The following is a 16,158-nucleotide window of genomic DNA, read 5'->3' on the forward strand; positions in this document are numbered from 1 at the left end:
CCCCTACGCGGGGGTAAAAGAGAAGCCACAAATCAAAAAAAAAAAAAAAAAAAAAAAAAAAAAAAAAAAAAAAGAAGAAGAAGAAAGAAAGGAAAAAGGATAGGTTCAAGCACTGGACCCCCAGTATTTGTGACGGGACCTCATTTGGAAACGGGAGACCTTACTGAAGTGCAGTCACGTGTTGACGTGAGGTCAGCCTGAGACCGCAGATAAAACGGTGGTCCCACAAGATTCGAATTCCATATTCCTCGTGCACCTTTTCCGTGTCCAGCTGTATTAGACGCACAAACAGTCACCGTCGCGTTGCCGTTGCCCGCGGGACCCAGGACAGCCACAGATTCGTATTCCAGGAGCGCTGGCTGGGCTGTGCCTGTGCCTGGGTATGTGGGAGGCCCCACCCGTGAGGTGCGTGTGACTCAGTCTTTGATGTTCACACTGACGAAATCACCAACAGGCACATTTATCAGGACGCGTCCTGCACAAAGACAGAGGCAGCGGCCGGAGCGACGCGGCCACAAGCCCAGGAGCCTGGAGCCCCCAGAAGCCGTGAGAGGCAGGGAGGTTTCTTCCTGGGAGGCTTCGGAGGGAATGCAGGCCTGCAGATGCACCTTTTGTTTTGTTTTGTTTTTAGAGACAGGGTCGCGTTCTGTCACCCAGGCTGGAGTGCAGTGGTGCAGTCTCGGCTCACTGCAGCCTCCACTGCCCAGGCTCAAGCAATCCTCCCACCTCAGCCTCCTAAGTAGCCGGGACTATAGGCATGAGCCACTCCACCTGGGTAACTTTTTGTATTTTATTGTAGAGATGGGGTCTCACTGTGTTGCCCAGGCTGGTCTTGAATTCCTGGACTCAAGCCATTCACCCGCCCTGCAAAATGCTGGGATTACAGGCGTGAGCCGCCACCTTGCAGAGAAATTGGTTTTGGACTTCCGGGCTCCAGGACCGCAGGAGAATAGATTTCTGTTGTTTTAAGCTGCAACGTGTGGCTGTAGGGAGTCGAGGATCGATGTGAGATGAGGTAGCCCTAAAGCCAGCAGGCTGGTGTCCTGAAAAGAGGAAAGAGAGACAGGGAGAGGGTCTTGTGGAGACGGAGGCAGAGACTGGAGCGCTGCAGCCACAAGCCAGGACGCACCTTGATCTGGGGTTCCCGGGCCCCTGGACCCGGAGAGGACACCGTCTGTCGTCCCAGGCCGCCTGCTTTCTGGGGCCTCTGGGAAGCTCGTTCACCAACATTTCTGTCTCGCAGCCCTTGTGGCTCTTCACCTGCCCAGCGGGGCCTCCGGCTCTGTTTCGGCTCTAGCAGCGGCTCGGGGGTCCTAGGGGTGGCAACCCCTGCTCCTGTCCTCCTGGCCTGGCCTCCAGCGCAGGGGGGACGTGGTTCCCACACCTGAGCTCTGGCACCAACTAACCCATCCCCTCTCCACCCTCACAGCTCTACGAACTCGATGGGGACCCCAAGAGGAAGGAATTCCTGGATGACTTGTTCAGCTTCATGCAGAAGCGAGGTGAGCCCTCTGCTCTCACCCCCCCGGAGGGAGGTCACAGAAACGGGGCTGTAGGAGGGGCCCTATTGGCTCCAGGTATGTTGGGGTGGTAGTGAGCTCCCCGTGGCTGGAGGCATCCAAGGCTCCTAAATCAGGAGGGACTTCAGGGATGTCTTGGGGGGAAGCACATCCTGCCATGGGGGTTTGATGCGGGAGGCACGCCTGTGAGTCTAAGGGGTAGGCCCCCTGGTGGGGGGGCAGGGCAGTCTCAGGGCCCCAACCCAGAACAGACAGTCTAGGCCGTCTCCTTGGCATCCAGGGTGCAGTGAAGTGGGGGGTCCCCGCTACTGGGTACTAGGGGAGTGGAGCCAGCCTCTGTGTTTGGGGAGTGGGGTCAGATCCAGGCTGGCCAGGTGGGGGCAGGTGCGGCAGGACAGAAGCCCCCAGCCCACCGCGAGGTGGCTTAGAGTCTAATGATCTCATGGCATTTGAGTCCTGGTCCCCTCCCCTCCTCCCATGAGGGCCTCAGTTTCCCCATCTGTAAAAATGGGCCACAAACAGTCCCTGCCCAAAACTCAGTGGCCAGCGGGTACCCCAGACGTGCTGAGTGCAGGGCTGCTGTTTACTGTGCGCACTTATTGGACACCAACGGTATACCAGGCCTTGGCCGCTTGTACACTGCTCTGTGCCCCTGAAGTCTCCTGGCCTGGGGAGGGCAGGTCTGGGCTGGTGTCCAGGTGGGGAAACTGAGGTCCAGACACAAGACAGACTCAGAGACGACCAAGGGTAGCCAGAATGTCCCCAGCGGCCATTCCCAGGCCTCACCCCAGCTTAGAGCAACTACAGGGCAAAGAGAATGTGGCCTGGGTTTCCATCTTGCCTCCAAGTCCTGGTTGGCCAGCGAGCGGCTAGGAGCGTCTGCCGCCAGGTAGGAGCCCCTCCAATCCCCTGGACACTCCTCTAGGGCAGGGAGCTAGCTCCGATCCCCACTGTTCAGACCCCACTGTTCAGACGGGGGAGGAGGTCTCGGGGCCCACAGAGGCAGGAAGGGGTGGGGCAGAGGGCTCTGTCCCTGCACTTGGGGCCATGCCGGGGCTGTCGTAGGCGCCCGCTGTGTCCCAGCCTCTGCCCACCCCTCCCCTGGCTTCTATAAACACAGGCCCCAGACCCGCCACTGCCAGCCGCCTGCCCGGAAGAGAAGGAGAAGGAGGAGGGCTGTGGGCCCCCCGGCCCACACTGCCCAGCAGCCTCCGAGTTAACCCCTCCCGTGCTGGGAACAGAGGATCCAGACCTGGGACCTGGGCGGGGGCCTCTCCTGTGTTATCCTCCAAGCCCAGCCTTGACCAGGGCCCACTGCCCCCCATGAGGCTGGACAGATCCTCCCCGTGACCCTTTATCATCCCATTCACACCTGCTCAGCCCTGACCACTCTGCTGTGGGGCTCCAAGCTCCCGGGTCCAAAGCCAACCCGTTTTGCTGTTACCCATGCCTGGTACCTTGCTGGTGTCATGGGCATACTTAGAAAGCACGGTGGGCCGGGCGTGGTGGCTCAAGCCTGTAATCCCAGCACTTTGGGAGGCCGAGACGGGCGGATCACGAGGTCAGGAGATCGAGACCATCCTGGCTAACATGGTGAAACCCCGTGTCTACTAAAAATACAAAAAACTAGCTGGGCGAGGTGGCAGGCGCCTGTAGTCCCAGCTACTCGGGAGGCTGAGGCAGGAGAATTGTGTGAACCCGGGAGGCGGAGCTTGCAGTGAGCTGACATCCGGCCACTGCACTCCAGCCTGGGCAACAGAGCGAGACTCCGTCTCAAAAAAAAAAAAAAAAGAAAGCACAGTGAGGGCGGGGTGTCGTGGCTCACGCCTGTAATCCCAGCATTTTGGGGGACCGAGGCAGGTGGATCACTTGAGGTCCGGAGTTGGAGACCATCTTGGCCAACATGGTGAAACCCCATCTCTCTGAAAATACAAAAATTGGCCGGGCATGGTGGTGCGCGCCTGTAATCCCAGCTACTTGGGAGGTTGAGGCAGGAGAATTGCTTGAATCCAGGAGGCAGAGATGGCAGTGAGCTGAGATTGCACCACTGCACTCCAGCCTGGGTGACAGAGCAAGACTCTGTCTTTAAAAACAAAACAAAACAAAACAAAAGCACAGTGAGGCTGGGTGAGGTGTGGCTCACGCCAGTAATCCTAGTACCTTGGGAGGCCAAGGAGTGGGGATTGCTTGAGCCCAGGAGGTCGAGGCTGCCCTGAGCTATGATTGCATCACTGCACTTCAGCCTGGGTGACAGAGTAAGCCCCTGTCTCAAACAAACAAACAAAAAGCAAGCATGGTAGGCTGCTCATGAGTGTGGATGAGATGGAGGCGCCTGGCACATGGGGCCGTGAGGGTTGGTGTGCAGCTTTACCTCCCTCTCCAAGCTGGGAATTCCTACAGGACAGGAGCCAGCGAGCTCCTATGCATCCCTCAAAACCCAGCCTCAAAGCTCCCTCTTCCTTGCCTTCCTCCTGGAGCTTCCCGCTCTGTAATGGGGACCCTTGGAGCTGAGAATCTGTCAGGTGAACTCGCCTGTCACCCTAGACTCCACAATCTACCTCTCCTTCACTCCAGACAGAGGGAAATAATTTTTTTTTTTTTCCCTGTATCACAAAGTAAAAATCTCCAACTAAATTTCTCAGAATTCTCTGGGGGCTGGAAGTGAGGGAGGGGTCCTGACTGCACTCCCTGCCCCTCAGCAGCAGCCCCTGGACCACCTGACCTGCTGTTCCCTGACAACCTCCCCGCCCTTCCTTATCTGGGCCCCAGATGGGCCCTGCTGATGCTCCCAGCTGCTTCTGTAAACATCCTCCTCCCACCACTGCAAAGCCAGGGCGCAGCCCTGGGAACCAACCCTCTAACCCTCTGCTGCGATCCTTTTTTTTTTTGAGACAGAGTTTTGCTTTTGTTGCCAAGGCTGGAGTGCAATGGCGGGGCCTCAGCTCTCTGCAACCTCCATCTCCCGGGTTCAAGCGCTTCTCCTGCCTCACCCTCCCAAGTAGCAGGGATTACAGGTGCCCACCACCATGCCCGGCTAATTTTTGTATTTTTAGTAGAGACGGGGTTTCTCCATACTGGCCAGGCTGGTCTCGAACTCCTGACCGCAGGTGATCCTCCCGCCTCGGCCTCCCGAAGTGCTGGGATGACAGGTGTCAGTCCCACGCCCAGCCTGATGCCGTTCCTTTTGCTTTGCAAACTCTGAGGCCTGAACTGATGTCCCGAGTGAGGCCGGACGGACGCTCTGGGAAGGTTTCCAGGCTGATCATGCAGCTAAAACCCGGCATGGCTCCTCTCTCTGAGGCTGTAAAACGGGTTTCAGGTGGGGTCGGATCTGAGGCCCATCTTCTTCCAACCCGGGATCTCCTCCATTCACTGGGGGTTTTGCAACCTGGGAAGGGCCTGGAAGTGGCCGAGGGTGGTGGGAGGTGGTTCCGGAAGCTTCTTCCGGGGGTCCCAGGGGTGGCAGGCCTCGTCCAGGCAGAGGGCCGGCCGCTCACTCAGGGCCGCACCGGCTCTCCAGCCAGTCACATCACAGAACCACCGATGTCCACGTCCCCATCCCCAACGGGGCGATGGGCGTCCCCTCCCACTCCATGGTGAGTGGGCAGCAGCTGTGGCCTGGGCCACTTGCCCTCACTGGTCTTCACTGACCGCCTACTGTATGCCGCTGGGTGCCGGGACCCCACGTAGGCAGAACGTGGAGCGGGGGCCGCAGACAGTACACAATTGATCTCCTAAGCGCAGAATTTCACTGACCGGACGAGAGGTTTAAGTGGGGCTTGCCTACTGTCAGGCCAGGGAGAGGCTGGGCAGAGGTGGAGCTGACATCTGAAGCCAGAGGCTCCGGTGCAGGGGCAGCCTGGGAGAGCCCTGGAGGGGGCGGGTGGGGCTGGAAGGGTGGGGAGGGGCCCTGTCTTCAGCCAGCTCCAGGAGATGAGGTTGTAGGATCCTGAGTCAGCCCAGCCCCGTCTTCTTCCTGTGCCAGCCCACCCACCGCCCTTCCCCTGCCTGAGCTGATCCTCCCTCTTTCCCACCCTGGCATAGCATAGCCCACAACCCTCTCCTCCTGGGCTAGCCCACCCCCCCATGCCGGGCCTAGCCTATCCCCTTCCCCTCCCTAGGCCAGCCCACAGCCCTCCATTCTCCAAACTCCAAATCGGGTGTGCCAAGCTTTCCCCCTCGCCTGCCTGAGGCTGCAGAGTCCCTGTCAGCGTGGCGGGAACAGGCCTGAGGCTGCAGAGTCCCTGTCAGCGTGGAGGGAACAGGCCTGAGGCTGCAGAGTCCCTGTCAGCGTGGAGGGAACAGGCCTGAGGCTGCAGAGTCCCTGTCAGCGTGGCGGGAACAGGCCTGAGGCTGCAGAGTCCCTGTCAGCGTGGAGGGAACAGGCCTCTGGAAACCCAGGCAGAGTTGTTTTGGCAGCTGCCGTGGTGGGTGGCGTGGAGAAGGAATAACAAAGATCCGGGCGTCTCCCGTACGTCCCTCCTCTCAGTAACCCTCCTCCCGAGGGCTGCGTTGTCCCTAAGCTGAGGTTACTGGTGGGTAAACTGAGGCAGAGCTGCCCCCTTGGTGCCCTCTTGAGCAGCAGTTCCCAACCTGGATGATCCTGCACCCACAGAGGACCCTGGGTAACGTCTGGAGACATCTGTGGTTGTCACAACCTGGGCCGGGGAGTGCTCCTGGCATGGAGAGGGTGGAGGCCGGGACACTCGGCTCCCTGCAGTGCCCAGGTGGCCCCCAACCTCCCTCTCGCCCCTGCCCCCAGGGACGCCTGTGAACCGTATCCCCATCATGGCCAAACAGGTCCTTGACCTGTTCATGCTGTACGTGCTGGTGACGGAGAAGGGCGGCCTCGTGGAGGTCATCAACAAGAAGCTATGGCGCGAGATCACCAAGGGCCTCAACCTGCCCACATCCATCACCAGTGCGGCCTTCACCCTGCGGACCCAGTGAGTGGCGGGCAGCTGTGCCCAGGTCGGGCCAGGGCACTCAGCAGCCAGTGCAAGTGGCTCCCTGCAGAAGAGGGAGGGCGTGGTGGGCAGCCGCAAAGGGCACAGGGCCACGCTGTGCATCCAGGGCCTGAGAGTATCAGGTAGGGGTGCGAGGACCACACAGGCTCTGGGGTTATGCAATCAGGGGCCATTGCGAGGAACAGCATTGAGATGGAGGGAACAGCGTGGCGAAGGCCCAGTGGCTCTGGGGGCTGCTGAGCAAGTCCAAGGGAGGAGCCAGGGATGGTGGGGCCACAGTGGGGTTTACTTTGTACTGAAGATCAAAGGGAGCCACAGGGGTGATCTGGGTGCCATTCTCTTCCCTTGTCCCACCCACAGATACATGAAGTACCTGTACCCCTACGAGTGTGAGAAGCGGGGCCTCAGTAACCCCAATGAGCTCCAGGCAGCCATAGACAGCAACCGACGGGAGGGCCGGCGCCAAAGCTTTGGGGGCTCCCTCTTTGCCTACTCACCAGGTGGGGCGCACGGCATGCTCTCCTCACCCAAGCTGCCCGTGTCCTCCCTGGGCCTGGCCGCAAGCACCAACGGCAGCTCCATCACCCCCGCCCCTAAGATCAAGAAAGGTAAGGGCCTGCATGGGGCCTGGGGCGTGTTCCCAGCTGAGCTTCAGCCTGGCTGGCTGACCTTGGGGGATACCTCTTCCCCTCTCTGGGTAACCAGGATGAAAAACCCTATAGTTGGCATGGAAAAGGGCTTCCAATCTACCAGTCTTCTGCCCATGGCAGACATTACCAATCCATCACCGCTTTTCTAATCCCACGCAGATGGCAGGCAGACATTGCTAATCAATCTGTGTTTCCAGTCCTGTGGCCAAGGCAGACATTACTAATTGATCACTGTTTTTCCAGTCTACACTGAGGCAGGCATCATCAGTTGATCAGTTTTCCCTCCCACTGAGCCTTTGTACCCTCTATAACACAGAGGTACCAACAGCACATGCAGCAGCGTGGCCTCAGTTTGCCTGTCTGAGTTCCCATTTCTCATCTGGGCAACATAGTGAGAACCCATCTCAAAAAAAAAAAAAAAAAATTAGCTGGGTGTGGCAGCGTTCACCTGTGGTCCCAGCTACCCAGGAGGCTGAGGTGGTCAGATCAGTTGAACCCAGAAGGTCGAGGCTGCAGTGAACTGAGATTACACCACTGCACTACAGCCTGGGCAACAGTAGTGAGACCCAATCTAAAAAAAATTTGTTTAGGCCAGGCACGATGGTTCAAGCCTATAATCCCAGCACTTTGAGAGGCTGAGGCAGGCAGATCGCTTGAGGTCAGGAGTTTGAGACCAGCCTGACCAATATGGTGAAACCCCGTCTCTACTAAAAATACAGAAATTAGCCAGGTGTGGTGGCATTTGTCTGTAGTCCCAGCTACTTGGGAGGCTGAGACAGGAGAATCACTTGAACCCAGGTGGCAGAGGTTGCACTGAGTCGAGGTCACGTCACTGCATTCCAGCCTCGACGACAGAGTGAGACTCTATCTCAAAAAAAAAAAAAAAATTAGCTGAGTGTGGTGGGCGCCTGTAATCCCAGCTATTCGGGAGACTGAGGCCGGAGAATCACCTGAGCCTGGGAGGCGGAGGTTGCAGTGAGCTGAAATCACGCCACTGCCCTCCAGCCTAAGCAACAGAGCAAGAATCTGTCTCAAAGAAAAAAAAAGAAGGTGCATGTTCCTGCCTCGAGTAAGGCAGTGCCCAGCCCCTCCTGGCCGCAAATTCCCCTTCTTTCCTACCTAGAGGAGGACTCAGCCATCCCCATCACGGTCCCTGGCCGCCTGCCTGTCTCCCTGGCAGGCCACCCTGTGGTGGCAGCCCAGGCAGCAGCTGTGCAAGCAGCAGCCGCCCAAGCAGCTGTGGCCGCACAGGCAGCCGCCCTGGAACAGCTGCGGGAGAAGCTGGAGTCTGCGGAGCCTCCTGAGAAGAAGATGGCCCTGGTGGCTGATGAGCAGCAACGGCTGATGCAGCGGGCACTCCAGCAGAACTTCCTGGCCATGGCGGCCCAGCTGCCCATGAGCATTCGGATCAACAGCCAAGGTACTGCCCTGGTGTCCAGACCCGCTATGCTTCCTGGTTGTGTCACACAGTGAGGGCCTGGGAGCCTATGTAAAGAGTGTCAACAAATCAGTAAGAAAAAAAAAAGAGGCCGGGTGCAGTGGCTCGCACCTGTAGTCCCAGCACTTTGGGAGGCCAAGGTGGGTGGATCACTTGAGGTCAAGAGTTTGAGACCAGCCTGGCCAACATGGTGAAACCCCGTCTCTACTAAAAATACAAAAGTTAGCTGAGTGGTGGTGGGTGCCTGTAATCTGAGCTACTCAGGAGGCTCAGGCAGGAGAATCACTTGAACCCAGGTGGCGGAGGTTGCAGTGAGCCGAGATATCATACCATTGTATTCCAGCCTGGACAACAGAGTGACACTCCATCTCAAAGAAAAAACAAAAATGGGGGGGTGCTGGGGGACTGGGCACGGTGGCTCACTCCTGTAATTTTAACACTTTGGGAGGCCGAGGCGGGTGGATTACCTGAAGTCAGGAGTTCAACAGCAGCCTGGGCAACATGGAGAAACCCCATCTCTATTAAAAATACAAAAAATTAGCCAGGTATGGCAGCGCACCCCTGTAGTCCCAGCTACTTGGGAGGCTGAGGCAGGAGCATCACTTGAACCGTGAGGTGGAGGTTGCAGTGAGCTGAGCCGAGATAACGCCACTGCAAACAAGAGCAAAACTCCGTCTCAAAAAAAAAAAAACTGGTTGGGCACAGTGGCTCACGCCTATAATCACAGCATTTTGGGAGGCTGAATGGGAGGACTGCTTGAGCCCAGGAATTTGAGATCAGCCTGAGTAACCCAGTGAGACATCATCTCTACAAAAATTAGCTGGGCGTGGTAGCACGCTCCTGTAGCCCCAGCTACTCGGGAGGCTGAGGTGGGAGGATCACTTGAGCCCAGGAGGTCGAGGCTGCAGTGAGCCATGATTGCACCACTGCACTCCAGCCTGGGTGACAGAGCAAGACCTGGTCTCAAAAACAAGGTTAAAAAAACAAAGCAGGCCAGGCACGGTGGCTCAAGCCTGTAATCTCAGCACTTTGGGAGGCCGAGACGGGTGGATCATGAGGTCAGGAGATCGAGACCATCCTGGCTAACACGGTGAAACCCCGTCTCTACTAAAAAATACAAAAAACTAGCCATGCGAGGTGGTGGGTGCCTGTAGTCCCAGCTACTCGGGAGGCTGAGGCAGGAGAATGGCGTAAACCTGGGAGGTGGAGCTTGCAGTGAGCTGAGATCCGGCCACTATACTCCAGCCTGGGCGACAGAGTGAGACTCCATCTCAAAACAACAACAACAACAACAACAACAACAACAAAAAAGCAGAGTATGGACAAATACACTTATTGAACAAATAAATACTGAGCACCTACTGTGTGCACTGGTGACAGCATGAGTGTGAGAGACACTGTCTACACCTTGTGAAGCTAAAATCTAGTTGGCAAGACAGACAGAAAACAGAACATGCCACAGGTGTCTTTATGATCAGAAATGGCAGTTTTGGCCGAGCGTGGTGGCTCACGCCTGTAATCCCTGCACTTTGGGAGGCCGAGGTGCATGGATCATGAGGTCAGGAGATCGAGACCATCCTGGCTAACATAGTGAAACCCCATCTCTACTAAAAATACTAAAAAAAATTAGTCGGGTGTGGTGGTGGGTGCCTGTAGTCCCAGCTACTCGGGAGGCTGAGGCAGGAGAATCACTTGAACCCTGGAGGTAGAGGTTGCAGTGAGCCGAGATCATGCCACTGCACTCCAGCCTGGACGACAGAGCAAGACTCCGTCTGAAAAAAAAAAAAAAAAAAAAAATGCATTTGTTCTTCTTCCCACAGCCTCCGAGAGCCGCCAGGACTCCGCTGTGAACCTGACAGGCACCAACGGCAGCAACAGCATCAGCATGTCGGTGGAGATCAATGGCATCATGTACACAGGTAGGACCCCTGAGGCCACGCGCTGCCTGGACCTTTCCTCTCCCACCGTGAACTCAGGGCCCTGGGTTGCTCCTGGTCCCACCTGCTCGAACCAGCTGTGCGGGCAAGCAGGGCACGACCAGGGGCTTTGCGGGATAAACAGTCAAGGCTGATGGAGAGGATACCGTCATTCACCTGGCGCCGTGCTCAGCCCAGAGGGGGTCATCCACAGATACATATTCAGTGTGACACTGGATGGATCACATTCCTAGTTTATTTATTTATTTTTATGAGACGAAGTCTTGCACAGACATGCACCAGCAAACCTGGTTAATTTTTAAATTTGTTGTTGCTCTTTAAATTTTAAATCGCTTTGTTGCTCAGACTGGTCTTGAACTCCTGGGCTCACGCAGTCTTCCTGCCTTGGCCTCCCAAAGTGCTGGGATTACAGGCGCGAGCCACCACACCCGGCCAATCCCAGCATTTTCGGAGTCTGAGGAGCAAAGAATATGTAAGCCCAGGGGTTAGAGACGTTGAGGCTGCAGTGAGCTGTGATGATGCCACTGCACTCCAGCCTGGGCCACAGACTGAGACCCTGTCTCTTGAAAAAAAATTTAATGAATTTATTATTTTTTTTAATTTTTAATTTTTGTGAGTACATAGCAGGTATATATATTCATGGGTTTTATGAGATGTCTTGATACTGGCATCCAATGCCTAATAATCACATCAGGGTAAATGAAGTAACAAAAAAATTTAATCTAGGCTGGGTGCAGTGGCTTATGGCTATCTATAGTCCCAGCACTTTCGGAGGCTAACACAGGAGGATCACTTGAGCCCAAGAGTTTGAGACCAGCCTGGGCAACATAGTGAGACCCCATCTCTCCTAAAAATACAAAAATTAGCCGGGCGTGGTGGCACGCAGCTATAATCCCAGCTACTCTGGAGGCTGAGGGGGAGGATCACTTGAGTCCAGGAGGTGGAGGTTGCAGTGAGCTGAGATCACGCCATTGTACTCCAGCCTGGGTGGAAGAGAGATCTTGACTCTCTCTCTCTCTCTTTTTTTTTTTTGAGATGGAGTCTTCCGTCTGTCACCCAGGCTGGAGTGCAGTGGTGCGATCTTGACTCACTGCAACCTGTGCCTCCTGGGTTCAAGCGATTATTCTGCCTCAGCCTCCTTGAGTAGCTAGGACTACAGGCGTGTGCCACCATGCCCGGCTATTTTTTTTTTTTTTTTTTTTGTATTTTTAATAATGATGAGGTTTCACCGAGATGAGGTTTCACCATGTTGGCCAGGCTGGTCTCAGACTCTTGACCTCAGATGATCCGCCCGCCTCGGCCTCCCAAAGTGCTGGAATTACAGGCGTGAATCACCATGCCCGGACTATATATATATATATATATTTTTTTTTTTTTTTTTGAGACGGAGTCTCGCTCTGTCGCCCAGGCTGGAGTGCAGTGACCGGATCTCGGCTCACTGCAAGCTCTGCCTCCCAGGTTTACGCCATTCTCCTGCCTCAGCCTCCCGAGTAGCTGGGACTACAGGCGCCCACCACCTCGCCCGGCTAGTTTTTTGTATTTTTTAGTAGAGACGGGGTTTCACCAGGTTAGCCAGGATGGTCTCGATCTCCTGACCTCGTGATCCGCCCGTCTCGGCCTCCCAAAGTGCTGGGATTACAGGCTTGAGCCACCGTGCCCGGCCATATTTTTTTTTTTAATAAAAAAGTTGCCGGGCACAGTAGCTCATGCCTGTAATCCCAGAACTTTGGGAGGCCGAGGTGGGTGGATCACGAGGTCAGGAGTTCAAGACTAGCCTGGCCAACATGGTGAAACCTCATCTCCCCTAAAAATACAAAAATTATCCAGGTGTGCTGGTGTGTGCCTATAATCCCAGCTGCTTGGGAGACTGAGGCAGGAGAATTGCTTGAACCCATGAGGCGAAGTTTGTAGTGAGCCGAGATCACGCCAGTGCACTCCAGCCTGCACGACGGAGCGAGACTTTGTCTCAGAGAAAGAAAAAAAGAAGAATTAAAAAAGTGGAGTCGGGCCGGGCGTGGTGGCTCATGCCTGTAATCCCTGCACTTTGGGAGGCCGAGGCGGGCGGATCACGAGGTCAGGAGATCGAGACCATCCTGGCTAACATGGTGAAACCCCGTCTCTACTAAAATACAAAAAATTAGCCAGGCATGGTGGCGGGCGCCTGTAGTCCCAGCTACTCGGGAGGCTGAGGCAGGAGAATTGTGTGAACCCGGGAGGCGGAGCTTGCAGTGAGCTGAGATGGTGCCACTGCACTCCAGCCTGGGCCACAGAGTGAAGACTCTGCCTCAAAAAAAAAAAAAAAAAAAAAAAGTGGAGTCAGACCAGGGGCAGTGGCTCACGCCTGTAATCCCAACACTGGGAGGCTGAGGACAGAGGTTTGCTTGAGGCCAGCCTGGGCAACACAGGAGACCCCATCTCGACAAAAGAACATAAGTAAATGAAGAGTTTTTCTTAAAGTGGAGTCAGGCCCATGGCTCATAGCGGCCACCAGGTGGCGCTGCTGACACAGAGCAGCCTGGTTGCAGGAGCCCTGACTGTGGTCAGAGCAGAGGCTGAGCTGAGGTCAATGGTGTCCTCACAGGTCCACAGATGGATGTTTGAGGGGTCCATGCCCTCCTGAAATTAGATGCAAAACGTGTACATTCATATTGATTCTTACAGGGGAGAAGGCCATCTGTGTGCTAGGGGTCCCGCAACCCTATGTCAACAAACCATGGGCATCAGGGTTCTCCCTGCATGAGCTGTGTACATGCTGATGTATATGTGTGGATTATACGTGTGTGTGATATACAAGTGAGCAGACACAGTGGGGAATCCCAGCATTTTGGGAGTCAGAGGTAGGAGAATTGCTTGAGGCCAGGAACTTGAGACCAGCCTGGGCAACATACTGAGAGCCCATCTCTACAAAAAATGAAAAATTGCCAGCCACGGTGGCTCACGCCTGTAATCCCAGCACTGTGGGAGGCCGAGGTGGGTGGATCACCTGAGGTCAGGAGTTGGAGACCAGCCTGGCCAACATGGTGAAACTCTGTCTGTACTAAAAATACAAAAGTTAGCCGGTGTGGTGGCGGGCGCCTGTTGTCAGTCCTGGCTACTCAGGAGGGTGAGACAGGAAAACTGCTTGAACCCAGGAGGTGGAGGCTGCAGTGAGCCGAGATCACAACACTGCAGTGCAGTCTGGGCGACAGAGCGAGACACTATCTCAAAAACAACAACAAGGCCGGGCGTTGTGGCTCACGCCCGTAATCCCAGCACTTTGGGAGGCCGAGGCGGGTGGATCACGAGGTCAGGAGATCGAGACCATCCTGGCCAACACGGTGAAACCCCGTCTCTACTAAAAATACAAAAAATTAGCCGGGCGCGGTGGCGGGCGCCTGTAGTCCCAGCTACTCGGGAGGCTGAGGCAGGAGAATGGCATCAACCCGGGAGGTGGAGCTTGCAGTGAGCCAAGATCGCGCCACTGCACTCCAGCCTGGGAGACACAGTGAGAGTCCGTCTCAAAAAAATAAATAAATAAAACAAACAAAAAAAATCAGCCAGATGTGGTAGCACGCCCCTGTGGTCTCAGCTACTTGGGAGGCTGAGCTGGGAGGATCACTTGAGCCCATGAGGTTGAGGCTGCAGTGAGCTCTGATGGCACCACTGCACTCCAGCCTGGGGGACAGAGTGAGAGAAGTTTATGTCCTGGAGTACCCCGTTGGGTCTCCCTTGTGGCCCGCCTCGCGTCTTCTTAAACTCTGCATGGCATATGTCTTCTGTTCTTGCCTTAGGAGTTCTGTTTGCTCAGCCGCCGGCCCCCACGCCACCCTCTGCTTCCAACAAAGGTGGTGGTGGCGGCAGCAGCAGCAACGCAGGCGGCCGGGGAGGAAACACCGGAACCAGTGGTGGCCAGGCCGGGCCAGCAGGGCTGTCTGGACCCTCCACATCTACCTCAAATAACTCGTTGCCTTAACCGCATCACTCCCCACCCGCCACCCACCCTGGAGTCCGCCGGCCTGGGCAGGGCGTCCAGGTGGGCCACGCAGGGGCCAGGATGGCGGAAGATACGGGTGGGGAGGGAAGATACCCAGAAAGGAGCCACAGCTGACGCCAAAAAGAAGAGAAAAAAATATATATATATATATACGTATATATATAAAGAAAATTTAATAAAACAGGGGAAAACCAAGGAACACTTGAATTTCTCAGGTTTTGGACATTCAGAGAGATGAATTGTGAGAACAGCAAAGGAAATCCGTCAGAAAAACAGAAAGAGGCAGACGTTTCTCAGGGCATTCCGGCAGCCCTGATGGACCGAAGGCTCTGGTGTCTGGTTCGGCCCCACTGCAGCGTGGGCCGATCCCATTTACCTCAAACATCCCTGCACTGTGTGTTTTCATTTTTGTCTGCTTTAGTTCTCTTTTAGTTTCTATTCACCACACACTCACCACTCCCAGCTTCTCATGTCCAGTGAGACCCCTGAACTAAGATCACTGAATTTTTTTTTTTTTTTTTTGCTTTGGGAAATGTTTTTTTTTTTTTTTTCTCTGTAGGGTTTTTAAGAGGTTTCAGGGGTTTTGTTGTGTAAATATTCTATTTTATTCTTGGGGGGATCAAACCTTAGGAAAAGGATATCTATATATCTATATAGCTATATATTTGTGTTCCTTCAGGGAAACTGGTCTTGAAAAAGCAAGAAAAAAAAAGCAAAAAAAAAAAAAACTTCACCTTTTTATTTTTCCCATGACCAATTTGGGTCCCTTTGTCCGGTTCTGGGGGTGCGTTGGGCAGCTGTGAGTCCAGCACATCGGATCCCTGGGGTTAGAGCCGCGAAGCCAGTGAACTCAGGTGCTGTGAGCCAGGCTGGGGCAGGGGGTGCATGCTGGGGTCTTGGGCCAGGGGCCCGGTGACAGTGATCTGCTGACTGTGATATTCCACTTTGCTTTTGCTTGTGCCGTGCTTGCCTGCTGGGTTCTTGAGTCAGGGGCCTGGAAATCTTTTTTTTTTTTTTTTGAGACGGAATTTTGCTGTTGTCGCCCAGGCTGGAGTGAGTGCAATGGCATGATCTCGGCTCACTGCAACCTGCACCTCCCAGGTTCAAGCAATTCTCCAGCCTCAGCCTCCCAAGTAGCTGGGACTACTACAGGCACTCGCCAGCACGCCCGGTTAATTTTTGTATTTTTAGTAGAGACGGGGTTTCACCGTGTTGGTCAGGCTGGTCTCAAACTCCTGACCTCGGGGTGATCTGCCTGCCTCGGCCTCCCAAAAATGCTGGGATTATAGGCGTGAGCCGCCGCGCCTGCCTGGCCTGGAAATCTTATCTAAAAAGTAGCAAGTGCTGGAAAAAGGGCCTGGGGGGCAGGGGTGGTTCTTGTCGCAGTCCCCAGGCTCCTGTCTCAGGGATGAATGTGGCTCTCACTGTCTCATTGGGATTCTTCTCTTGCCCGAAAGGGCTGCTTTTGGGGACTATCAATACTGGGGAGTGGGGGTGAAGCCGGACCTCGCTCAGGGTGAGGATTTCGGGGCCCCGGTGTCCTGAACACCCCCCCACATCCCAACATTCTCCTCACTCTGTCCCTTCCTCTTCTCCCAACGCCTTTTGTGCCGGGTCCGCAAGCTCCCCGAGTTGTGGGCACCTAAATCGAAGCCGAGAAGGGAGGCTGCCCC

At 55.4% G+C, this 16,158-nt stretch overlaps 1 protein-coding gene across 2 annotated transcripts in view; it reads left to right on the forward strand.

The window, feature by feature from the left end:
- Nucleotides 1-15,196, forward strand: part of ARID3A (AT-rich interaction domain 3A) — a 49,263-nt gene extending 34,067 nt beyond the window's left edge. The window contains exons 4-9 of one of the 2 annotated variants that reach the window (XM_025366663.1): nt 1,430-1,502; nt 6,283-6,466; nt 6,848-7,095; nt 8,261-8,557; nt 10,396-10,494; nt 14,283-15,196. In XM_025366663.1, the coding sequence (XP_025222448.1) occupies nt 1,430-1,502; nt 6,283-6,466; nt 6,848-7,095; nt 8,261-8,557; nt 10,396-10,494; nt 14,283-14,464 (1,083 nt within the window). In that variant the 3' untranslated portion in view covers nt 14,465-15,196. The remainder of the gene's footprint in view (nt 1-1,429; nt 1,503-6,282; nt 6,467-6,847; nt 7,096-8,260; nt 8,558-10,395; nt 10,495-14,282) is intronic. The other variant, XM_025366664.1, reaches the window with a different exon arrangement.
- The last annotated feature ends 962 nt before the right edge of the window (nt 15,197-16,158 follow it).

This window comes from Theropithecus gelada, chromosome 19 (genome assembly GCF_003255815.1).
Source record: "Theropithecus gelada isolate Dixy chromosome 19, Tgel_1.0, whole genome shotgun sequence".
In the NCBI taxonomy this organism is placed as follows: Eukaryota; Metazoa; Chordata; class Mammalia; order Primates; family Cercopithecidae; genus Theropithecus; species Theropithecus gelada.